We start from the raw sequence: 18,425 nt of genomic DNA, 5'->3' as shown, positions 1-18,425 counted from the left end.
TAAGAAAGCTACACATTAAGGAACAACAGCAAAAAGGAGATGATTGCATTGTATCTAACTGAAGTCATTCTGCTTTTTGTCTCTCCTGGGGATTCGGGGGTTTTTCAAGATTGTTTGACTTGATACAAGATGTAAAATAATTTGAAGTATCTAAAACAAAAATAGCTAAAATATCTCACTTGGTTTTGTTATTTACCCAAAGCAACATAATTTTTTAAAATTTTTATTTATACAGGAGAAATAGATTGAATGAATTTTTTTTTTTAAAAAAGGAAACTAAAAATCCTTCAATACCCCATGAGCCTAACATTCATGAACACATGAAAAGTGACCGCTTTTATAGCCATACTGATTAATGTATTCAATACTCAATTTAACGGATTATCATGCCAAAAATTTCATTACCTGGTACAATTTTTATTTTGTATGAAAGGTTGTGTTCTCTTTTGTAGTTACTGAAAAATATATTAAGGTGTGTAGCTATTTGTTAAAAGTTTGCCTTTCAAAATTAAAGAAAGATTTGGAGATCAAATCATCTCATTTGTTTTCATTACATGAAATGCTACTGGCGGAAATTTTTAGGCAAGGTACCAAATGTATCTCTCTTACACACACACACACACACACACACACACACCACCCCCCCCACACACACACACACCCCACCCCGCCCCTGAAATGGACCATGCTTGTTAACATGCTCCCAGCCTTCTGTGCTCTGATCTGTTTTTCCCCAGGCTAGGTTTTAGCCTACTGACTTGGTAGAGTATTAATTTGCCTCTATTCTTTACAGGACCAAGCACTTCAAGCATCTGCCCTGTGCCTGATGCCGTGCTAGGTGCTGGGGCTGCAGCCAAACGCACAGACAGGATGGATCTAGCCCTGGCCCTCTGCTATTGAGCACGGTGGTTGGAAACAAGAGGATCACCAGAGGCAGGTATGGCCAGGAGTGGGGAAGCAGGGATGCGGGATGGCAAATCATACCACATGGGATTAGCTGGGAGATTTTTAACCACTGTTGGGAGATTAGCAGTGAAGTCCTTCTTCCTTCATTTTCCCAAAGGAGCACCATTCCTACCTTGCCTAAAGATTGTTTATGAATGTATAGAGCAACAATTTGAACCCATGACTTATATTTTATGACTATTTCAAAAAATTGACTAAAATCCAGGAATAAGAAGGAAAAAACTGCATGCATTATACGCAGTCCTTATCACTCATTTATATTTTTAGGAAGCCTGCACGGGTTTTCATTTGGGGGTAATGCAATATACCTAAATGTTAAATGTGTCCTTTGCATTTTACACCCTGGGTTATTTATTTTTCATCACTCAAGACATGAGTTTTATTGCTGATTACTCTGTACAGGGAAAAAAAGAGGAAGTAAAAAAGTAAACTCTCTACTTTTAAGAGCCTAACAGAGCATGAATCCTCTCCGTTGCTTTTCAATTTCTGTGCACTGAGGTTGAGTCTGGAATTAGATGTCACCACAAGTGACTCAAAAATGCTCTAAAAACAGGGTTGCATATACAACTTTGGTTATAAAACAAATGCCCCAGGCAAATAATAATAATAATAATAAGTTGAGAAGAAAAAAAGAGGGGAAAATATTCTTAAGTCTGAACTTCAGTAGAATTTGACCAATTCGTAGGAACACTGGGGAAATCCATTGCCAATTGCCAAAACTTTACCCAACTTTCTACAAACATCTGTAGTGCAAGAGGTTATGCTCCTGTTTTCTCCCAAATTTCCAATAGAACACTTATCAGAAGGCAGATTCTTAGAAGGCACTCGAGGAATTTTATGTAGACTCGGTGAAATGTCACAGGAACAAATAACCTATGATATCTCTAAGAAAACTGAGTTTGTACTTGTGATGATTGTAATTAAGTCCAAGTTTGCTTCATTCTGCTTAATTTGAATGTTATTTTAACAACTTGATAGCTTTCTGGTGGATTTTAATTGGTAGCCATAAGTAATCGATCATATTGTCATTTTGATATGTATTTTTTTAAGCTAGAGAGGTAGCTCTATATTTCTACAGTGAAAGGTTGCCCAGCTGACATCTATTTAACAATATACTGTTGAATTAAAGACACAGCCTGGAGAGAGTTGGGTTGTTTTTCCAGCAGTGGTAATTGCTATGCCTGAGACCAGAAATAATAAGGGATCATGGACAAAGGCTGGAGGAGCTTTCAGGGAACAGAACAGAGAATGAACAGGATTACGGAAAACCCGGGTCAACTGCCAAAGCAAAGTCTTGGGGGGAATTTAGCTGGCTCACAAAAAAATTGCCATTCTCACTAATATTTTGACTTCTATTTGAGTATCTTGTGTTGTCTGTAGAACACGTAATTTTGTTGTGTCACCTTTTTGAAATGAAAATATCGCAATGAGATGAGAAAAAAAGGGTATGGCTGTTTAATAGCCCCCCAAAATAATAATAATCATCAGAAAAATTTTGAGTGATTGAATACAAAACGTAATTCCATTTTCAGCAGCTACGATGTTGGAATATGTAATGAATTCTAGGGGAAGGTGCTTGGTTATGTAAAATATTCAATTATCTCCCCACTTAGACACTCAACAGTTTTATCTTTCAATTACTTAACTGCAAAGAACAAATACATGTTTGGTCATAACATACTATTTACTTTGCCAGTCAGTACAGGTCGCTAGGGAATATCAATCTTGCATTTTTTTTTCTGACCTAGAATTCCTCTTAATGACAATTAGTGCAAAGTTAGTGCATATATAACATTTCAGGAAATGCTGACGTTTCAAAGACTTGACCTTACCTTGCAGAGGAAACTGTCTTTATTGTTATTTGTTGAAGGTTTTTTTTAGTTTTATTTTTGTATCTTTGCGTCTCAGCAAATTACTAATGCTTCCCTGTAACTCCTTAAAATTCTTACTTGTTGAAAAATATTAAAGTATTAAAATACCTTTTATTGTTCTTGTCATTTTTAAAGTCCTGTTTCTACAGTGTGAGATCGGAGTAAGAGAACATTATTTTTTATCAAAAGTAGCACAATTCTGATTAGCAATTCTCTATTTGAAAAAGAAATTGAATGATTTGTATGACATTGCTATGTTTGTTCTGTATTGAGATATTTTACTGATTTCGTTATAAAGTTAAGAGTGATAGTAGTAAGTAAAGTAATAAGTTGATTAAATAGTAAGCTCAAAAATAATAATTAAAAATTTCTTTATTCGGGCACCTGGGTGGTTCAGTCCTTAAGCGTCTCCCTTTGGCTCATGTCATGATCCTGGGGTCCTGGGATAGAGCCCCACATCGGCTCCCTGCTCAGCAGGAAGCCTGCTTCTCCCTCTCCCACTCCCCCTGCTTGTGTTCCCTCTCTGTCTGTCAAATAAATAAATAAAATATTTATTTAACAAAAACAGAATTTCTTTTTTCTCCATTTAGCCAAAAGTCATCTTCTGTGGTTCTGCCACCATTATATTTGCAAATACCAATCCTTTTAAATAAGCTTTCTAAAAAAACATTGTATTTTTACATAATCATTATACCCAATGTGGGACTCAAACTTATGACCCTGAGGCCAAGAGTCACTTGCTTTTCCAACTGAGCCAGCTAGGTGTCCTTTTTCAAATAAAATTTTAAACTGAATACTTGAAGTCATTTAAATTAGTACAGAGCATAGGCTTTGCTGTTGGAAGATCCAAGATTACGTCTAAGTTCCATTATCTACTAGATGTTTGATCTTTGGAAGATTATTTAAGTTTTCAGACTCTTTTTCTTCATTGTCAATTGGCTAATAACCATGTGGGCCACCCATGGAATAAAAGGAGGCATGAGAGATGAAAGGAAGAACTGCTTTGTAAAATCCAGGGTAGCACACAACACGGGGAAGCTGTTAAAATTCTTTGTTCCTTGAAATACAGTCCATATGAAAAATGCCTTTCAGTATCTCCAGAGGAAACACTCAAGATTTCTAATCGATAATTCCCAACAAGGCATCCACTCCCTTCTTGGACATCATGTCCAACAGGATGCTGACATTAACACCCACACTTTCCAGGCTGCCATGTTGATTTATCACAACGTTACAACTCTAGAGCCCGTTTCATTGTCCAGTTGTTTCAAGTAGGTAGCAAGCTGGTGTTTATTTTCTTTAGGCCTCTAACTGTGTTTTTAATTCCTTTTACGGCCTGCCCCTATTTGGATTCATCAAAATATTTAACCTCTCCAAAGCTCAAAGTGTCATAAATTTATTCCAAGTTTTGTGACACAAAGTGTCTCTTCCTCACATTAAAATTGTTTTCAAGTTTCTTGTCATGTTGGCTCATACTTAAATACTTGTTAATTAAAATTAGAATTTTCTATCTGATTAACAGTTCCCAGAATTTTTACTGTTCAAAGATCTGCTCTGGTTTCCTGCTCAGTACCCGAACTCACCCACTTAATTTCTGTTCTTCTGGCTTTGCCCTTGCTGTGGATTCCACAAGGACTGCCTTTCCCCGTTGTGTGTCAAGAGCTCTCGTTAAGGAACGCCTGGGTGGCTCAGTCAGTGGAGTGATTGGTCAGGTTGTGATCTTGGGGTCATAAGATTGAGCCTTGCGTTGCTGGGCTCCGTGCTTAGCCCAAGTCCGCATGGAACTCTCCCTTTTTCTCTACCCCTCTCCCCTGTTCTCTCTTTTTCCCCCTAAAATACATAAATAAATCTTTAGGGGGGGGGAAAAAAGAACTCTAGTTAATCCTTCTGGACTCCATTCAAAAATCTCTTGGTTCTTACTGTGTCCCATTCACACCTTTATTGCAACAGTGTTTAACTGGACTACAATTATTCATTTACATTTCATCCTGCCCTTCAGACTATGGATCCACTTTTTAAAGACAAAACCCAAGATTTGTTCCTATTTGTATTTTTAGCACATAACAGATAGTTCATAATGTTAAATGGGAAAAGGTCTACATTTTACAGTAAAAGGTAGCTTCCAGTTTCTCTTAAAAATGGCCTCTGGTGGTGATTTGGATCTTCATCCTTCTGTCTTCCGTAGGATGGGATTATCATGGCATCTGCATCACTGATTCTGTTGTGGGCTGTGGTGATACTGAGAGCAGACTCACTTCCTGATAAAAAATGTAGGTACCACCTATCAAATTCAGCTGTGTTTCTTTTAAAAAAATTATATATATATATATACATATATATGTATATATATATATAACATATAACAAAAAATGATAGCCTTGTTTTTTTCTCTTAAAAAACCCTCAGTTTGAAACTGGATTGTTAAAAGAAGAATACTTATTCTTATCAGAATCCAAACTCTTTAAACACACTAGTACTTGAAGAAAACAAAGTTGGCTGGAATGCACATTTGATGACAACGGGGAATTCTATTCGGAGTGTGGGCGCATGGGCTCTGTGGAATGGAGCTGGGGCCCATGTGTGGAATGGCTTCCCATGCAAGGGGTTGGTTACGAGTCCTTACAACCAAAGAATAAAAAACTTCCACTATGTTTTGGTTCAGAAACTTGTTAATCTATGGGTCTGGTATAAGGACAGAGTCTAAAAAAAGAAGATTATCACACAGTCTGTATGTAGTGTTGTCTAAGAGAACTTTCTATGATAAGGACACTATTCTATATCCTCATTCTGTAATGGAGAAGACACTACACATAAGCGACACAGAGTGCTTGAAATATGTATGGCTCATGCAACTAAGGTAAGGAACATTTGGTTTAACTCACATTTAAATAACCGTATATGGCCAGTGGCTACCATAGTGGACAGCGTTTTATAGACAAAGTCCTACAAGCCATATGTGGCAGGTACGGATGCAGAGTTGTACAAGGCTATTCAAAATTAAAGGTCAATGGAAATACCCGAACCATGTAGTAAGTGAATAAAATTCAGTTTCCTAATAGTGTGTACAATATTGTCCTAGTTTTAGGAAGCAATTTAAAAAGTTGTAGCAACATATGCCAAGGACAGAAAATAATGAATGTATCACATATTAACACTATTTTCCATTGCAGGATTAGAAGTAATTTTTCTTTCTTTTTCTTTTTGCTCACCTGTGCTTTCCAAAATTCCTAAAATGAGCAGGCATTGATTTTGTAATTTAAAGGCAAGTTTTTATTTTGAAAACAGTGGTTCAAAGAAAAAACCCTTTTTTCTATTAAGGTCTAAGTAGTTTTGCTCACAAATTGTTTTGACTTGGAATCATAATGAGAAATAAATTAATTTTACTTCAAGAACCAGTGCAAATACAAATATTGAAGTACATTGATGTAGTAGAAAAAAGAGGTTTATGAAACATAGTCATTATATGTCATAAACCCTGATATTTTCTATCCTATTTTCTTCCATGTCATCAGAACAAATTCTAGCCATAAACCAGTAAGTTTTTCCAGCCGATTTATAGATAATGGCCCTCAGCCTGAAGACTGTATTTATAATAAATGATATATTAAAGTATTCATATTTCAGTTTAAAAAAAAAACCTGCATATGCTATAGGGAAATACCTGGGCAAAGTTAGAAAGATAATGAATTAAAAGCAGTTTTAAGCAACTGTGTTTCCAAAATTATTTCCATCTTAAACCTTCTAATACTCGTAAAATCCTATACTATACCCTGAAGGTCTTGGGCAATTTAAAAATGCCACCTTCATGCAATCGAACATCACGTGGCTCCTTTTCACCAACAGCTTTACTTCTCCCACCTACCAATTTCACCATCAACGTTACTGGTCTAGCCCAAGTTCTTTTGCTCTGGGAACCAAATCCTCATCAAGAGCCAGGGAATGTGGAGCTGGGCTATCGAGTGAGAATTAATGCTCCGCAAGAAGAAGATGTAAGTATTTATTCTGACAGTCGTCTTTATTCAGAGTCCATTTTAACACTGACTGCTTTTTCCCCGGCGAATGAACTTTTAAGTCACCCTACTCCCCGCCAAACATATGGACTCAAGGGTTTTCTGTTAGACTCTGAGCAGAGTAGGGTGCCTGTTGAAATGACAGTGAACTATTGCCAGGCGTGTTGCTAGGCATTCCGCAGCAGCACAAACATTTTAACTTTGCTCTGATTCTTTCACCAAGAAAAGAAAGTGTAGTGAATGTGAAGGTAAAACAGATTTGATACTTGAAAATAGGCAAAGAGAAAAAGATAGGGAAGAGAGCAGTGGAGTAAAATGGGAAGCGGCCGGAGGCCTAGCCAGAGAAGCCAAGTTCAAATTCAGGGTCCGCCACTTCCTGCCTTGGCAACCTTGGGCCAGTCACTACACATCTCAGAGACAGGGCTTTTCCATATCCCATTGAAGGGATTATGTTAAAGCCCCCAATACTTAGGACATGTGTAGTAAAGTGAGATGAAGGAAGACGCAATTAGTATTAGTTTTTTTTTTTTTTTAAGATTTTGTTTATTTGAGAGAGAGAGAGAGATCAAGAGAGCGAAAGCACAACCAGGAGAGGAGGAGCAGAAGGAGGGGGCGAAGAGGCTCCCTACTGAGCAGAGAGTCTGACATGGGGCTCGATTCCAGGACACTGAGATCATGACCTGAGCCAAAGGCAGAGGCTTAACCAACTGAGCCACCCAGGTGCCCCAGTATTAGCTGCTTTTACTTTCAATATGGAATTCTAGAGAATTTTCCCTTAGAAAGTACCCTCTGCGGAAGAGACTGGGACTAGAGAGATGGCTGAGGTGAATGTGAGCCCTAATCATAGTATTTTGTTTGTTTTTATAGGAATGTGTTCATCTATCACTGATAAATCATTATATATTATTGTACCTTTTTTTTTTTTTAACACCCAAATGCTAGAATTGGGTCATTTATTTACTCGCTCATTTTTAAAAAATTAACTTTGTTGTGGTATGAGTGGTGTATAAAAAGCTGTATGTATTTACCTAACTTGATGAGTTTGGGGACAAGCAGATATGTACCTGTGAAATCACGTGCTTAATTATGTTCTATCCAAACTAGTTCATTGCCTTTTATTTATGTGCCATTTAAAGAGTGGAAGAAAATGCCTATCAGATTAAAATAGCTCTTTTAATGCTCTTTCCCTTTTCTGTATCATGACTTGTGGTGTTTATTTTTAGTATGAAACCAGAAACACTGAAAGCAAACGCGTAACCGTTCTTCATCAAGGCTTTTCAGCAAGTGTGCAGACCATTCCGTGGGACGGCCACTCCCTCCTCGCAAGCAACTGGGTTTCTGCGGAGCTTAAAGCCCCTCCGGGTAAGATGGGTGCCTAACAGCCTCACATTGTATTCCTGACTTTGCAGATCAGGCAAAGCTGGAAAAGTAATTGGCTTTTCTTCTCCACAGTCAGTCGGCAGTTCCTCCTAACTCATAACCCACCCCATTCCATCTGGTGCACCCCTGCACACAGCTCGCACGTCTCACTTCCCAGCTCCCACATCACAGGGTCATCAGCAAAATCACGGCCAATGAGGTCTTTCATAATTGGGCTGTAAGACATTTTCCAACCATACCCAACACGATTCCTCTGCTTTTCTCAGACAGATTTCTAACATGGACTCTGCCCCCGCACCCCCTCTTCTGAAGCAGCTTTTTCTTCCCTCAGAGACTTTGCTTTCTTGGATTCCCCTCTGCTTACTTTTCTGAATCCTTCCCATACCTCAAAGCCCAAATCAAAATGCACCTCCTTTATAAAGCCCTTTTATTTTTCATCCTATACACCGAAGAAGGCTCTTCCTCCTCCAAACCCATTCATGGGCTGTGTTACTCATTTGGCACATATGCCTCTATCTTTCACAAATTAATAGCTTTATACACTGCCACCTCTGGATATAAGCCTTGTGGGGGTGGGCAGCAGGGACAGTGTCTCATGCTTTACTGGGCCGGGAGAGCAAGCAATACAACCTTCCAGAAGGAGCGATCCCCCCTGTCCTGTCTATGCCGCTCCGCACACTCTAGGATGTGTCACAGCAAACTGAAGGAAGCTTCTGATGGTTCACAGAAGCAACAACACTGAACAACCCACCGTGAGTAACGAGGATAGACAGAAGCCACTGTCTATACTGTCCTCTGTGGAAAACTGGGGTTTCTGATATGTAGAATCAGTGATACCTGTGATTAAACCCTTGGAAAAACCACACACACACACACACACACACACACACACACACGGGAAAGAGAGAAGGATCACTGTGTCCCAGGTCATGTGAGTGTTCCTAGTAATAGCTGTCTTGGCCCATCTGGCCTGCAGGTAATCATCCAACCATTATATTGTCACCTCACTAAATGCAATGGCAACACAATCCCTGAGTTGCATCGATGATGGAGAGCAGCACTGTGAACATCTTTCTGTTCACTCTTGAGAACACGCTGCAAAGACCATGGAGCAGCCAATGCACAATGGCCTTGATTCAAGTTCAGAGACTAATCTAAGGTAGACAGACACAAGGTCACAAATACAGACCTCTGTGTGGCTACCTCAGAATCATGTGTCCTCAATTCTAATTATTCTCTGAGCATGTCAATATATGGTGACATGAATGAAAAATTAACTCTCCCTTGAATCAAAATGAATTCATACCAAATAATTACTTGGAAGAGAGGTAGGAGACAGATAACAGGAGACTCTAAACTATATTTGGGTGTGCAACAGCACACTGAGTGCAAGGCATCCACGTTAAGTCCGTGTACCTTTGTCATATTTGAATATACAGAAAAAACCTATCCGGCAGTGCGTGGTAATAACACAAAGTAGCTAGTGTCCCTTTTGTCCAAATTCTCTGCAGACAAGAGGAGCCTGTCGTCTTCTCTGCTTTGAACTACCCTGGCTGACAGTGATAAATGTGATCACAGAATTGACTTAAACTAAGCTAAAAAGACCCCTTCTATCATTTGAGACTCAACCTAAGGGCTCCCACTTTGATGAGGTCCTCCCTGGCCCTCAGCACAAAGTGTTTTTCCCCTCCTGTGAACAAACACAAGGCCAGTTTCACCACATGTGTTCAGAAGAGAGCCCTAGTTAACATGGTGACAATGTGGTTTGAAATGGAAACAAGGCTTTCCAGTCAAATCTTCACAAATTCTGGGTGAAGTGAACATAATGCGTTTGGTGAAAAATTGCATGATTCTTTAATATCTTTGCACAGTAAAGCTGACTTCCATAGACTAGTGTGCATAGACTCTCCCAGGGAATGTTTTGTTTTTGTTTTTGAAATATTTTAGGTATTTATTTGAGACAGAGAGAGAGAGCAGCAGATACAGCGAGAGAGCAAGAGCAAGGGTGGGGAGAGGGAGAAGCAGACTCCCCACTGAGCAGGGGGCCTGATGTGGGGTTCCATCCCAGGACCCTGGGATCATAACCTGAGCCAAAGACAAATGCTTAACCCACTGAGCCCCCCGGTGCAGGAGGGAGTATTGTTAATTTTTCGGTGCTGCCAGCACCCACTTCCTTTGGAGCAGCAATCTCTGTTATTCAGGACCCATTTGAGTGCGACCTAATGAATCACATATTTCTAGGATGGAAAGCAGCACTGGAGACCTTTCTTTGCCAACTCTCCTGTTTACAGCTGGAAAATCTGAGGTCCAGAAGAGTGGGCTTCAAGGTATCACAGCTCATTATAGAAAAATGTGGCATTAGGGGCTCCTGGGGGGCTCAGTGGGTTAAGCCCCTGCCTTTAGCTCAGGTCCTGATCTCAGGGTCCTGAGATCAAGCCCCGCATCGGGCTCTCTGCTCAGCAGAGAGCCAGCTTCCCCCTCTCTCTCTCTGCTTGCCTCTCTGCCTACTTGTGATCTCTGTCAAATAAATAAATAAACAAACAAATAAAATAAATGAATGAATGAATGAATGAATGAATAAATAAATAAATGAAAAATGTGGCATTAGGATATCAAAGTTCCTGGGCCCCAAGGCCTGAATAACAACCTCTTGCACTGCTCTTAAAGTTTCATACAAATATGAAATCCCACACGCACACCTCCTTTGTCCAAAGTAGCCAGAAAGTTCAATGCCAGAAACTCAGCCTCTGGAATCCTAGCTTCACCCCCTCATAAGCTGGCCCTTTGCCAGTAGGTTTCTGTAAATCTTGTGGTAACAATTACTTTTTTTCATGGTAAGATGTTCCCAATCACTACAGTTTCAGAGAAAGGGCAAAATTTAAGAGCTGTTGTGGCAATGTTTTATTCTTATTTTTGACCCTCTTATTGACTATCCAGGGTCTCCTGGAACCTCAATTGTGAATTTAACGTGTACTACGACGACCATGTTAAATAACTCTAATCCGTTAAGGCCATACCAAGTTTCTCTTTACTGTACCTGGCTCGTTGGCAAGGATGCCCCCGAGGATACCCAATACTTCTTCTACTATAGGTGAGTACCTATTTTTACTTATGCAAATGCATTTTTTCCTCTCGTCTTAACCACTTATGAGTGTTGCCATTTAGGTATGGTTCCTCGACCGAAGAATGCCAGGAGTACAGGAAAGACACACTGAAGAGAAACATCGCGTGCTGGTTTCCGAGGACGTTTATCAGAAGCCGAGGGAGTGACTTGCTGGCGGTGCACGCTAATGGCTCCAGCCAACGTGCCGCAATCAAGCCTTTAGATCAGCTGTTTGCTCTGCATGCAATTGGTAACGTAGACTCAACTCAGAGCTGAGATAACCAAATCCCAGCATTAGATGGCGTTCTCAAGATCACCTAGTTTGACTAATTTTCCAATACTAAGTGACCATCTGTCCCCTCCCTGACAATCACAGGGACCAGCTTTCTCAGCCTCAGCACCACCGATATTCCTGGTTGGGTAACTGTCTCACAGGAGCTGACCTGTGCCTTGCAGGATTTTGAGCACCATCCTTGGTCTCTACCTACTAGACCAGCATCCTCCCCCACAAGCTGTGACAACAAAATGTCTCCCAGTATTTCTAAATGTCCCACATAGGACAGAATCTCTACCACATGAGAATCACTGAACCAGGCATGTGAACTCACTGCTGGAGGGAGCAGCCCCTTCTCAGCTCTGACTCGATATTTTTGTCCATTGGTCCTGTGATGGACTGGTACCACCTCCAAATAATTCTCATCTCCATCCCAAGACGGTCTTAGAGCTAGCCAAAGACAGCCAGCTTTCTTATCCTGAGATTTCTCCTCTGCAGGCTTCCCACTCCCAATTCCTCATGCTTTCCTCTTAGGATCCTTTGCCATTCTGGTCTGTCTCCTGCGGGTGATCTGAAAATGCCTTGCTCAACATGTGATTCTCAGATCTGACCATATTAAGGTTTCATTTGCTCTGTTCTCAAAATAGAAATAGTCTCCTTCATCCTAGATACTTGTATTAATGAAACTCATAAGGAGCCTTTCCTGTCAAATTATTACTAACGCTCAAGATTTCGATCGTGGCATATTTACTGGCATGGGCTGTGGAGTCAGGCTGCCTGGGCTTGGATCCTGTCTCCCCTGCTGACTGGCTGAGGGACTGTAGACAAGCTGGTCATTCCTCTGTGCCTCAGTCTTCTCATTAGAAAGAAATGGGAAGAAATTAAAACTTCCTGCAAGGTTTCTGTGAGAATTAAGTATGTTAATAACCATACAGTGCTTAGCACAGTGCCTGGTAATTGTACATAATTATAAATATATAAAATATTATTTAAAGGGACAGGATTTATCTAAATCTATATCAAATGAAATAGAACTTCTTTTAAAGAACCATCTCACTAAAGAGGTTATGCAATTCTATTCAATAGTCTATTTCTCAAAGGACCTAAAAATGTCACTTTCCTGAAAACTGGTAATAAAAAATCCCAAGGAGGACCTAGGAAACAATATTAATATGAAAATGGACACAACCTGACACAGACCACAGGAATTCTTTTTCCTGTATGATTTTTATTTCTTTGAGATAAATTCCTCATATTACTAAAAGAAATACATTCTTGATTACATTTTTATCTGCTTAGGGAATGGCAGGTTCTGGAACCAACAGGTCCCATTCTTAGCTTGCCCCTATGATTCATTAATTGTGAGATCTAAGTCACATAACCTAAGAGAAGAATGCTTACTTAGAAATGATTTCCACCCACATCACTACAAGATAATCAAGTGGTAAGTCAGGGAAGAGAACTGTAGAGTTGTAAATTAAGACAAATGTGGTGCAATCCATTCTTTTTATACAAGAGAAAGTTGAAACTTCCCACTCCATCCCCCAGACAAACTTGAAAGAAGGCAAACAAAACAAAATGAAACAAAACTGAAGCTCAGAATGAGGAAATTACTAGCCAGGGTCACACACCTGGCTCAGCAGAGGCAGGGCTCAGGGGAAAGCTCCAGAGCAATTTTTCTCCAGGATGAGGTTGACTCAGTCTGGTCCTGCAGGAGAAACAGGGATAGCGAGGTGGATCTTGCAGTGAGCTGAAGGGGAAAGGGACCCCACCATTCAATGGCATTTGGAATAGGAATCCTTTAAGATTCCAGTAGAAATCTCTTCAGCACTACAACATAGGAGTCATCAGTGAGCCACTGGGGTCTTTGGGCTTGGGGGTCAGTCAGCTAAATCCCGAGGGTAGGTACTTGAGAGGATTGTATCTTAGAAATGCCTTGAGGAGTATGAGTGGATTGAATTTATCAGCCCAGACCACTGACCTTTCATTCTCTAACCTAGATCGAATTAATCCTCCCATGAATGTCACAGCAGAGATTGAAGGAAACTATCTTTCTATTCAGTGGGAGAAACCCATTTCTGCCTTTCCAATTCACTGCTTTGAATATGAAGTGAAGATTTACAATGCAAGGAAAAATTATTTTCAGGTAATTCTTTAGATTATTCCAATATTTGATGATCGCATTCTCTTAGAAACATTTTAAAAATTCTATTCAGTGACAGCTGTGCTTATAACTTGGAACTAACAACGGCAAAGGTAACTTGCATCTACGCAAGTTTTGTAAAAATAAACCAAACTTTACTGACATTCTGTGTTGAAAGGACATACTTTGGGTTCAAAATAACATAAAGGATCAGATAACAACTCATGAGCACGACTATTGGTGCAAATATAAAATGTTGCAGCTGCTATGGAAAACAGTATGGCGGTTTCTCAAAAAATCAAAAATAGAATTATTGTGGGATCCAACAATTCCACTTCTTGGTATACATCCAAAACAACAGTAAGCAGCATCTCAAAGAGAAATTTGCACATCCGTGTTCATAGCTGCATTATTCACAGCAGCCAAAAGGAGGAAACAACTCGAGTGTCCACTTACCGGTGATGAACGGATCAATAAAATGTGGTCTATCCGTACAATGCACTATTGTCCGACCTTAAAAAGGAAGGGGATTCAGACACATACTACAACCTGGATGAACCTTGGAGGACACAGTGTTAAGTGAAATAAACCAGTCACAACAAGACCAATATTATAGGACCGCACTTACAGGAGATACCAAGGGTAGTCAAATGCAGAGAGACAGAAAGTAGAATGGTGGTTTCTAAGAGCTGGGAGGAGGGGGGCGTGGGGGCTGTTTTTCATGAGTAGAGTTTCGGTATCAGAGGGTCTAAGAGTGCTGGAAATGGTTGCACAACAAGGTGAATGTACTCACTGCCAGAGTTAAGATGGTAAATATTATGTTTTCTGTCTTCACTGCAACTGAAATATACTTGTTAGCACTAAGGAACAACAAGTTGAAGGGTCAAAGAACTGAGAAGCCGGCCAGAGTTGAGGAAGCATCAGCTCTGGGTCAAGCCTTATTATGCTAATTTATTCCATCTTCCCAGTAACTCCATTAAGTCACCCTCATTCCCATTACATAGGAAAGTGAGGCCAAGAGATTAAGCCCCTTGGCCCAAAGTTACTCAACTGGCAAAGTTTAGGGAAGTTAGGATTACTGCTGGCCTCTTACTGATAGTAGGCAGAGCAAATTCCACTCCACCCAATTTAATTCAGCCAATACTTAGGAATCGGTTTCTGTGTGGGAAGTAAAAGATAAGGAAGATAGTGTCTCTGCCATCAAAGGGCCTAGTTTAGCAGGCACAGGGGGTAGGCCAAGCAACCCCCTAATGAGGGCCAATTGGGCAAAATCAGAAAAGGGGAGTAGAAACATGCATGGTGAGCAGAGGAGACCCACTTCTGTAACCAGCACTTCCCAAAATACCTATGCTGAAAGACTGGCCTTCTTTTTTTAAAAATTTTTCTACTCTAATTTCTAATTTTTCATTAGAATTCTAACTCAATTTCCAATTGTTCTTTTGTAAAATACAGTAAAAAGGAAAGGCTAGAAAAATCAAATATACCCAGAGAGAAGCCCAGCAAGCATGGGCTTGGATGTTGGGGCCATGTCAAATTGCTACAACAGCTTTGAAGCTGTCCTCTCAATTTCTGTGTTTCCCTCACTGAGGCTCAGAAATAAATAGCTCCTGGCCCCCAGCAGTCTGCCAAGTGCTCTTGGAGTGGCAGGGGGTCTAGGCAGAAGACATAAGAGAGCGAGGCTCCTTCAGCCAAGTGGCCATAACTGAGTCGGTCTGGACATAAAGCCAACCTTGGGATAATAAGTCTAGATCCTACACTGGGACTTTTCCCAGAATGACTGAGATTTAAAAGGAAAAAAAAAAAAAAAAAAAAAAAAAGGAGTGGTTTCTCCTTTTAAAACCACTGCCAGAGGCACTGAAAGCTACTCTAGAATTCAATTCAGTACAGAACTGCGACTGCATCTGCAAAATCAAAGAATAATATTGGTAGCAGCATGAAAGATAGACACGTGTGGAGGGGGCATGTGGACAGGCACGTGGGGTTAGTGGTTCTGGCAACGGGCCAAGCCGAAGATCACTGAAGACGTCAGGCAGTGGTCATGGGGTAGGGGAGCAAGGGGGGCACACCCAGAAGAACGCATGATGCAGGTGTTGGGGATACGTCTCTGGTGTGGGGCCTACAGGATTAGCTGAATGGTGTGGGCACTGAGCAGTAGTGAGAAGATCGGAGAAAGGCTCATTTGTGAGAAAATAGCTTCACTGTCACACTAGAGACGTTGGCCCAGATATCCTGTGGCAAACTAGCATTTACTGAGCACCTATTATTGTATTCAACTAACCAAATTGCTGTTTTTGCTCATCAAAGATGGGTTGAATATTCATAGTTTTCATAGGATTCGACCCAGGACCCAGTAAGTTCTTAAACTTGGAATTACAAAGGTACTTCCATTTAGTTCAATAATTCATGCTTGGGTGGTGTTATTCCCATTTTATGGATGAGAAAAGAGAGGCTCAGGTCAAGGAATTTGCCTTGCAGGTAGTTTGGAGTAAAGGGTTCAAACTCAGCCCTTCCTAGATTCAAGGACTCTGCTCTTTTCTCTTCTCTATCACGGTGCCCACCCGATGGCTTCAGTTTGAGACATTCCTACACATTGGGGAATGGCAAACAACTTCTTCTTCTTCTTCTTTTTTTTGGTAAATGGCCAGATATATTAGGCTTAGCAAGCTGTATGGTTTCTATCACTATTACTCAGCTCTACCACTGGGGAACAGAAGCAGCCATAGTAAACATATGTAAACAAATAGGCACGGGTGTGTTCCAGTAAAGCTTTACCTGTGGATACTGAAAGTTCAGTTTCATGTGTCATGAGGTCTCTTTTGATATTTTTCAATCATTGAGAGTTACAGTAACCATCGATAACTTATAGGCCCTACAAAAAGAGGCAGCAGGCCGGATGGGCCCACACACTGTGGTTTGCTGATTCTTGCTGAAAAGCATGGAAATCGATACTGTCTAGTAATATGACTGCAGAATATGGTGGGACAAGATGAGGGGGGATTATGCGTTCTACTGGCCACTCCAGTCTGTTCATCAGGAAACATCACTAGACCCACACAAATCATCTAGATGTTACCATTGACTTTTTCTTTATTTTGGTTACAAGATCACTTACCCCAAAGGGTAGCTGCCCACACATTCAAACTGGAACTTTCTAGAATAAACGAATCAGTGCCCGTCCTATTGATTTTCAATGGATCAGGTAACAGTGAGACATGTCACTTAGGTACAACCTTCTATTCTGATAACTGATATAACTTAAATTACATGTCCAGAGATTCTTATAATGCTATTTTTCCCCCATTTAGACAGAAAAAATGACAACGAATACATTCATCTCGATAACTGATGATATTTCTAAGTATTCCATTCAAGTGAGAGCAGCAGTGAGCTCTGTGTGCAGACAGACGGGGTTATGGAGTGAGTGGAGCCAAACAGTATATGTGGGTGAGTCTCTTGTTTATTTTAAAGCGAGCGACCTTCCTCATGGTTAACACTGATAATCCTGGAAAGTGTACACATTCATTCATGGACCCAAATGCCTCCTCTTCCATCAGCCTACTGCCCTTTTGACGGCTGCCGTGCTCACTCAGCTTCAGACAGCGATCCCATAACCTGCAGGTGTGGCCTTGCACCTTCAAGACAGAAAATCCACAGCCTGTTTGTCATTGCCTGGGTGTACTGGGTTTCCGTACATGTTTTATGGCAAAGTAGACAGTCAGAAAGCGGCTAACCTAACTCTTGTGTGTGCTGCCACTAGGCAGCCTGAGGACATGGACTTCCGTGGCTCAGTGTTGCATGAGATCAATGAGAACACAGAACAGTGGAGGGAACACGGGAGTCGTACCCAGGTGGCAGGAACGTAACACCCAGCTGTGGTATGTGATGACTGCATACCCTTGGAAAAAGTCCCCTCTGACTTCGCTTGGGTTCCCTGGACAAAACACATAATGTCCACCTCACTGCCTCACGGGGTACCGTGAAATAAAAAACAATGATCACAGGTGACATTTATGGATGGCTGTTTGCCAAACACGGCTCTATGCTCGACGCCCATTACCTCCGTGAATCTTACCAACAAACCTATTTTGCAGATGAGAAAGTAGCTTTGCAAGTTTGGGCAATTTGCTTAACTCTGTTTGCCCAGTGAGTGGTAGATATGAAGTGGCAGAGCTGCCTGCAGAAGGCCACGGGGTGACAGGACTATGGCAAGACACAAAGTGCTGAACAAATTAAACAATTTTGAGATCCTGGGAGCTAACTGTGTGGCTATGGCTGGTCAAGCGTGTGAATGTTATTTCTCACTCATCCTATGGGGTATTCATTGATCATGTGAAGAGTGTACTTAAGGAGAGCTTTCTTTCAGGCCCGTTGTAAAATTTTACATTTAAGTCATTCACTTAGGCTAATGGGTGGGTCTTCAGGAAATTCGTGGGCAGTGACCCATTAGATTATGTGGGTGTGAGTCCGATTAGACATGCATCAGGTAGATTTCCACAGAAGGTTGGGTGAGGTGAGAAAAGGCCTAAGACCTGCAGAGGGACTATGAGTCTGCAGGGGGGCTGGCCGTGCAGAGTTGCAGAGTTTGCAAAAAGGAATGGCACCCCCTAGAGTTGTGTGACAAACAGTCAGCACAGCCTTAAGGGGTGGCCCCCATATTCCCCCACTGGAACTCAGAGGA

The 18,425-nt window shown here is 40.9% G+C and overlaps 1 protein-coding gene across 1 annotated transcript in view; it reads left to right on the top strand.

Annotated features, from left to right (window-relative positions):
• The first annotated feature begins 849 nt into the window (after positions 1–849).
• The window catches only part of IL5RA (interleukin 5 receptor subunit alpha), a 33,523-nt gene continuing 15,947 nt past the window's right edge, over positions 850–18,425 (top strand). Inside the window, exons 1-8 of the mRNA XM_059387878.1 lie at positions 850–937; positions 5,023–5,107; positions 6,681–6,826; positions 8,071–8,209; positions 11,165–11,318; positions 11,393–11,580; positions 13,605–13,750; positions 17,053–17,191. Of these exons, the coding sequence (XP_059243861.1) occupies positions 5,035–5,107; positions 6,681–6,826; positions 8,071–8,209; positions 11,165–11,318; positions 11,393–11,580; positions 13,605–13,750; positions 17,053–17,191 (985 nt within the window). The 5' untranslated portion in view covers positions 850–937; positions 5,023–5,034. The remainder of the gene's footprint in view (positions 938–5,022; positions 5,108–6,680; positions 6,827–8,070; positions 8,210–11,164; positions 11,319–11,392; positions 11,581–13,604; positions 13,751–17,052; positions 17,192–18,425) is intronic.

Source organism: Mustela nigripes, chromosome 2 (assembly GCF_022355385.1).
Source record: "Mustela nigripes isolate SB6536 chromosome 2, MUSNIG.SB6536, whole genome shotgun sequence".
Taxonomy (NCBI): domain Eukaryota; kingdom Metazoa; phylum Chordata; class Mammalia; order Carnivora; family Mustelidae; genus Mustela; species Mustela nigripes.
Note: the sequence above shows the minus strand (reverse complement) of the source record. Positions and strands in the feature narration are given on the sequence as shown.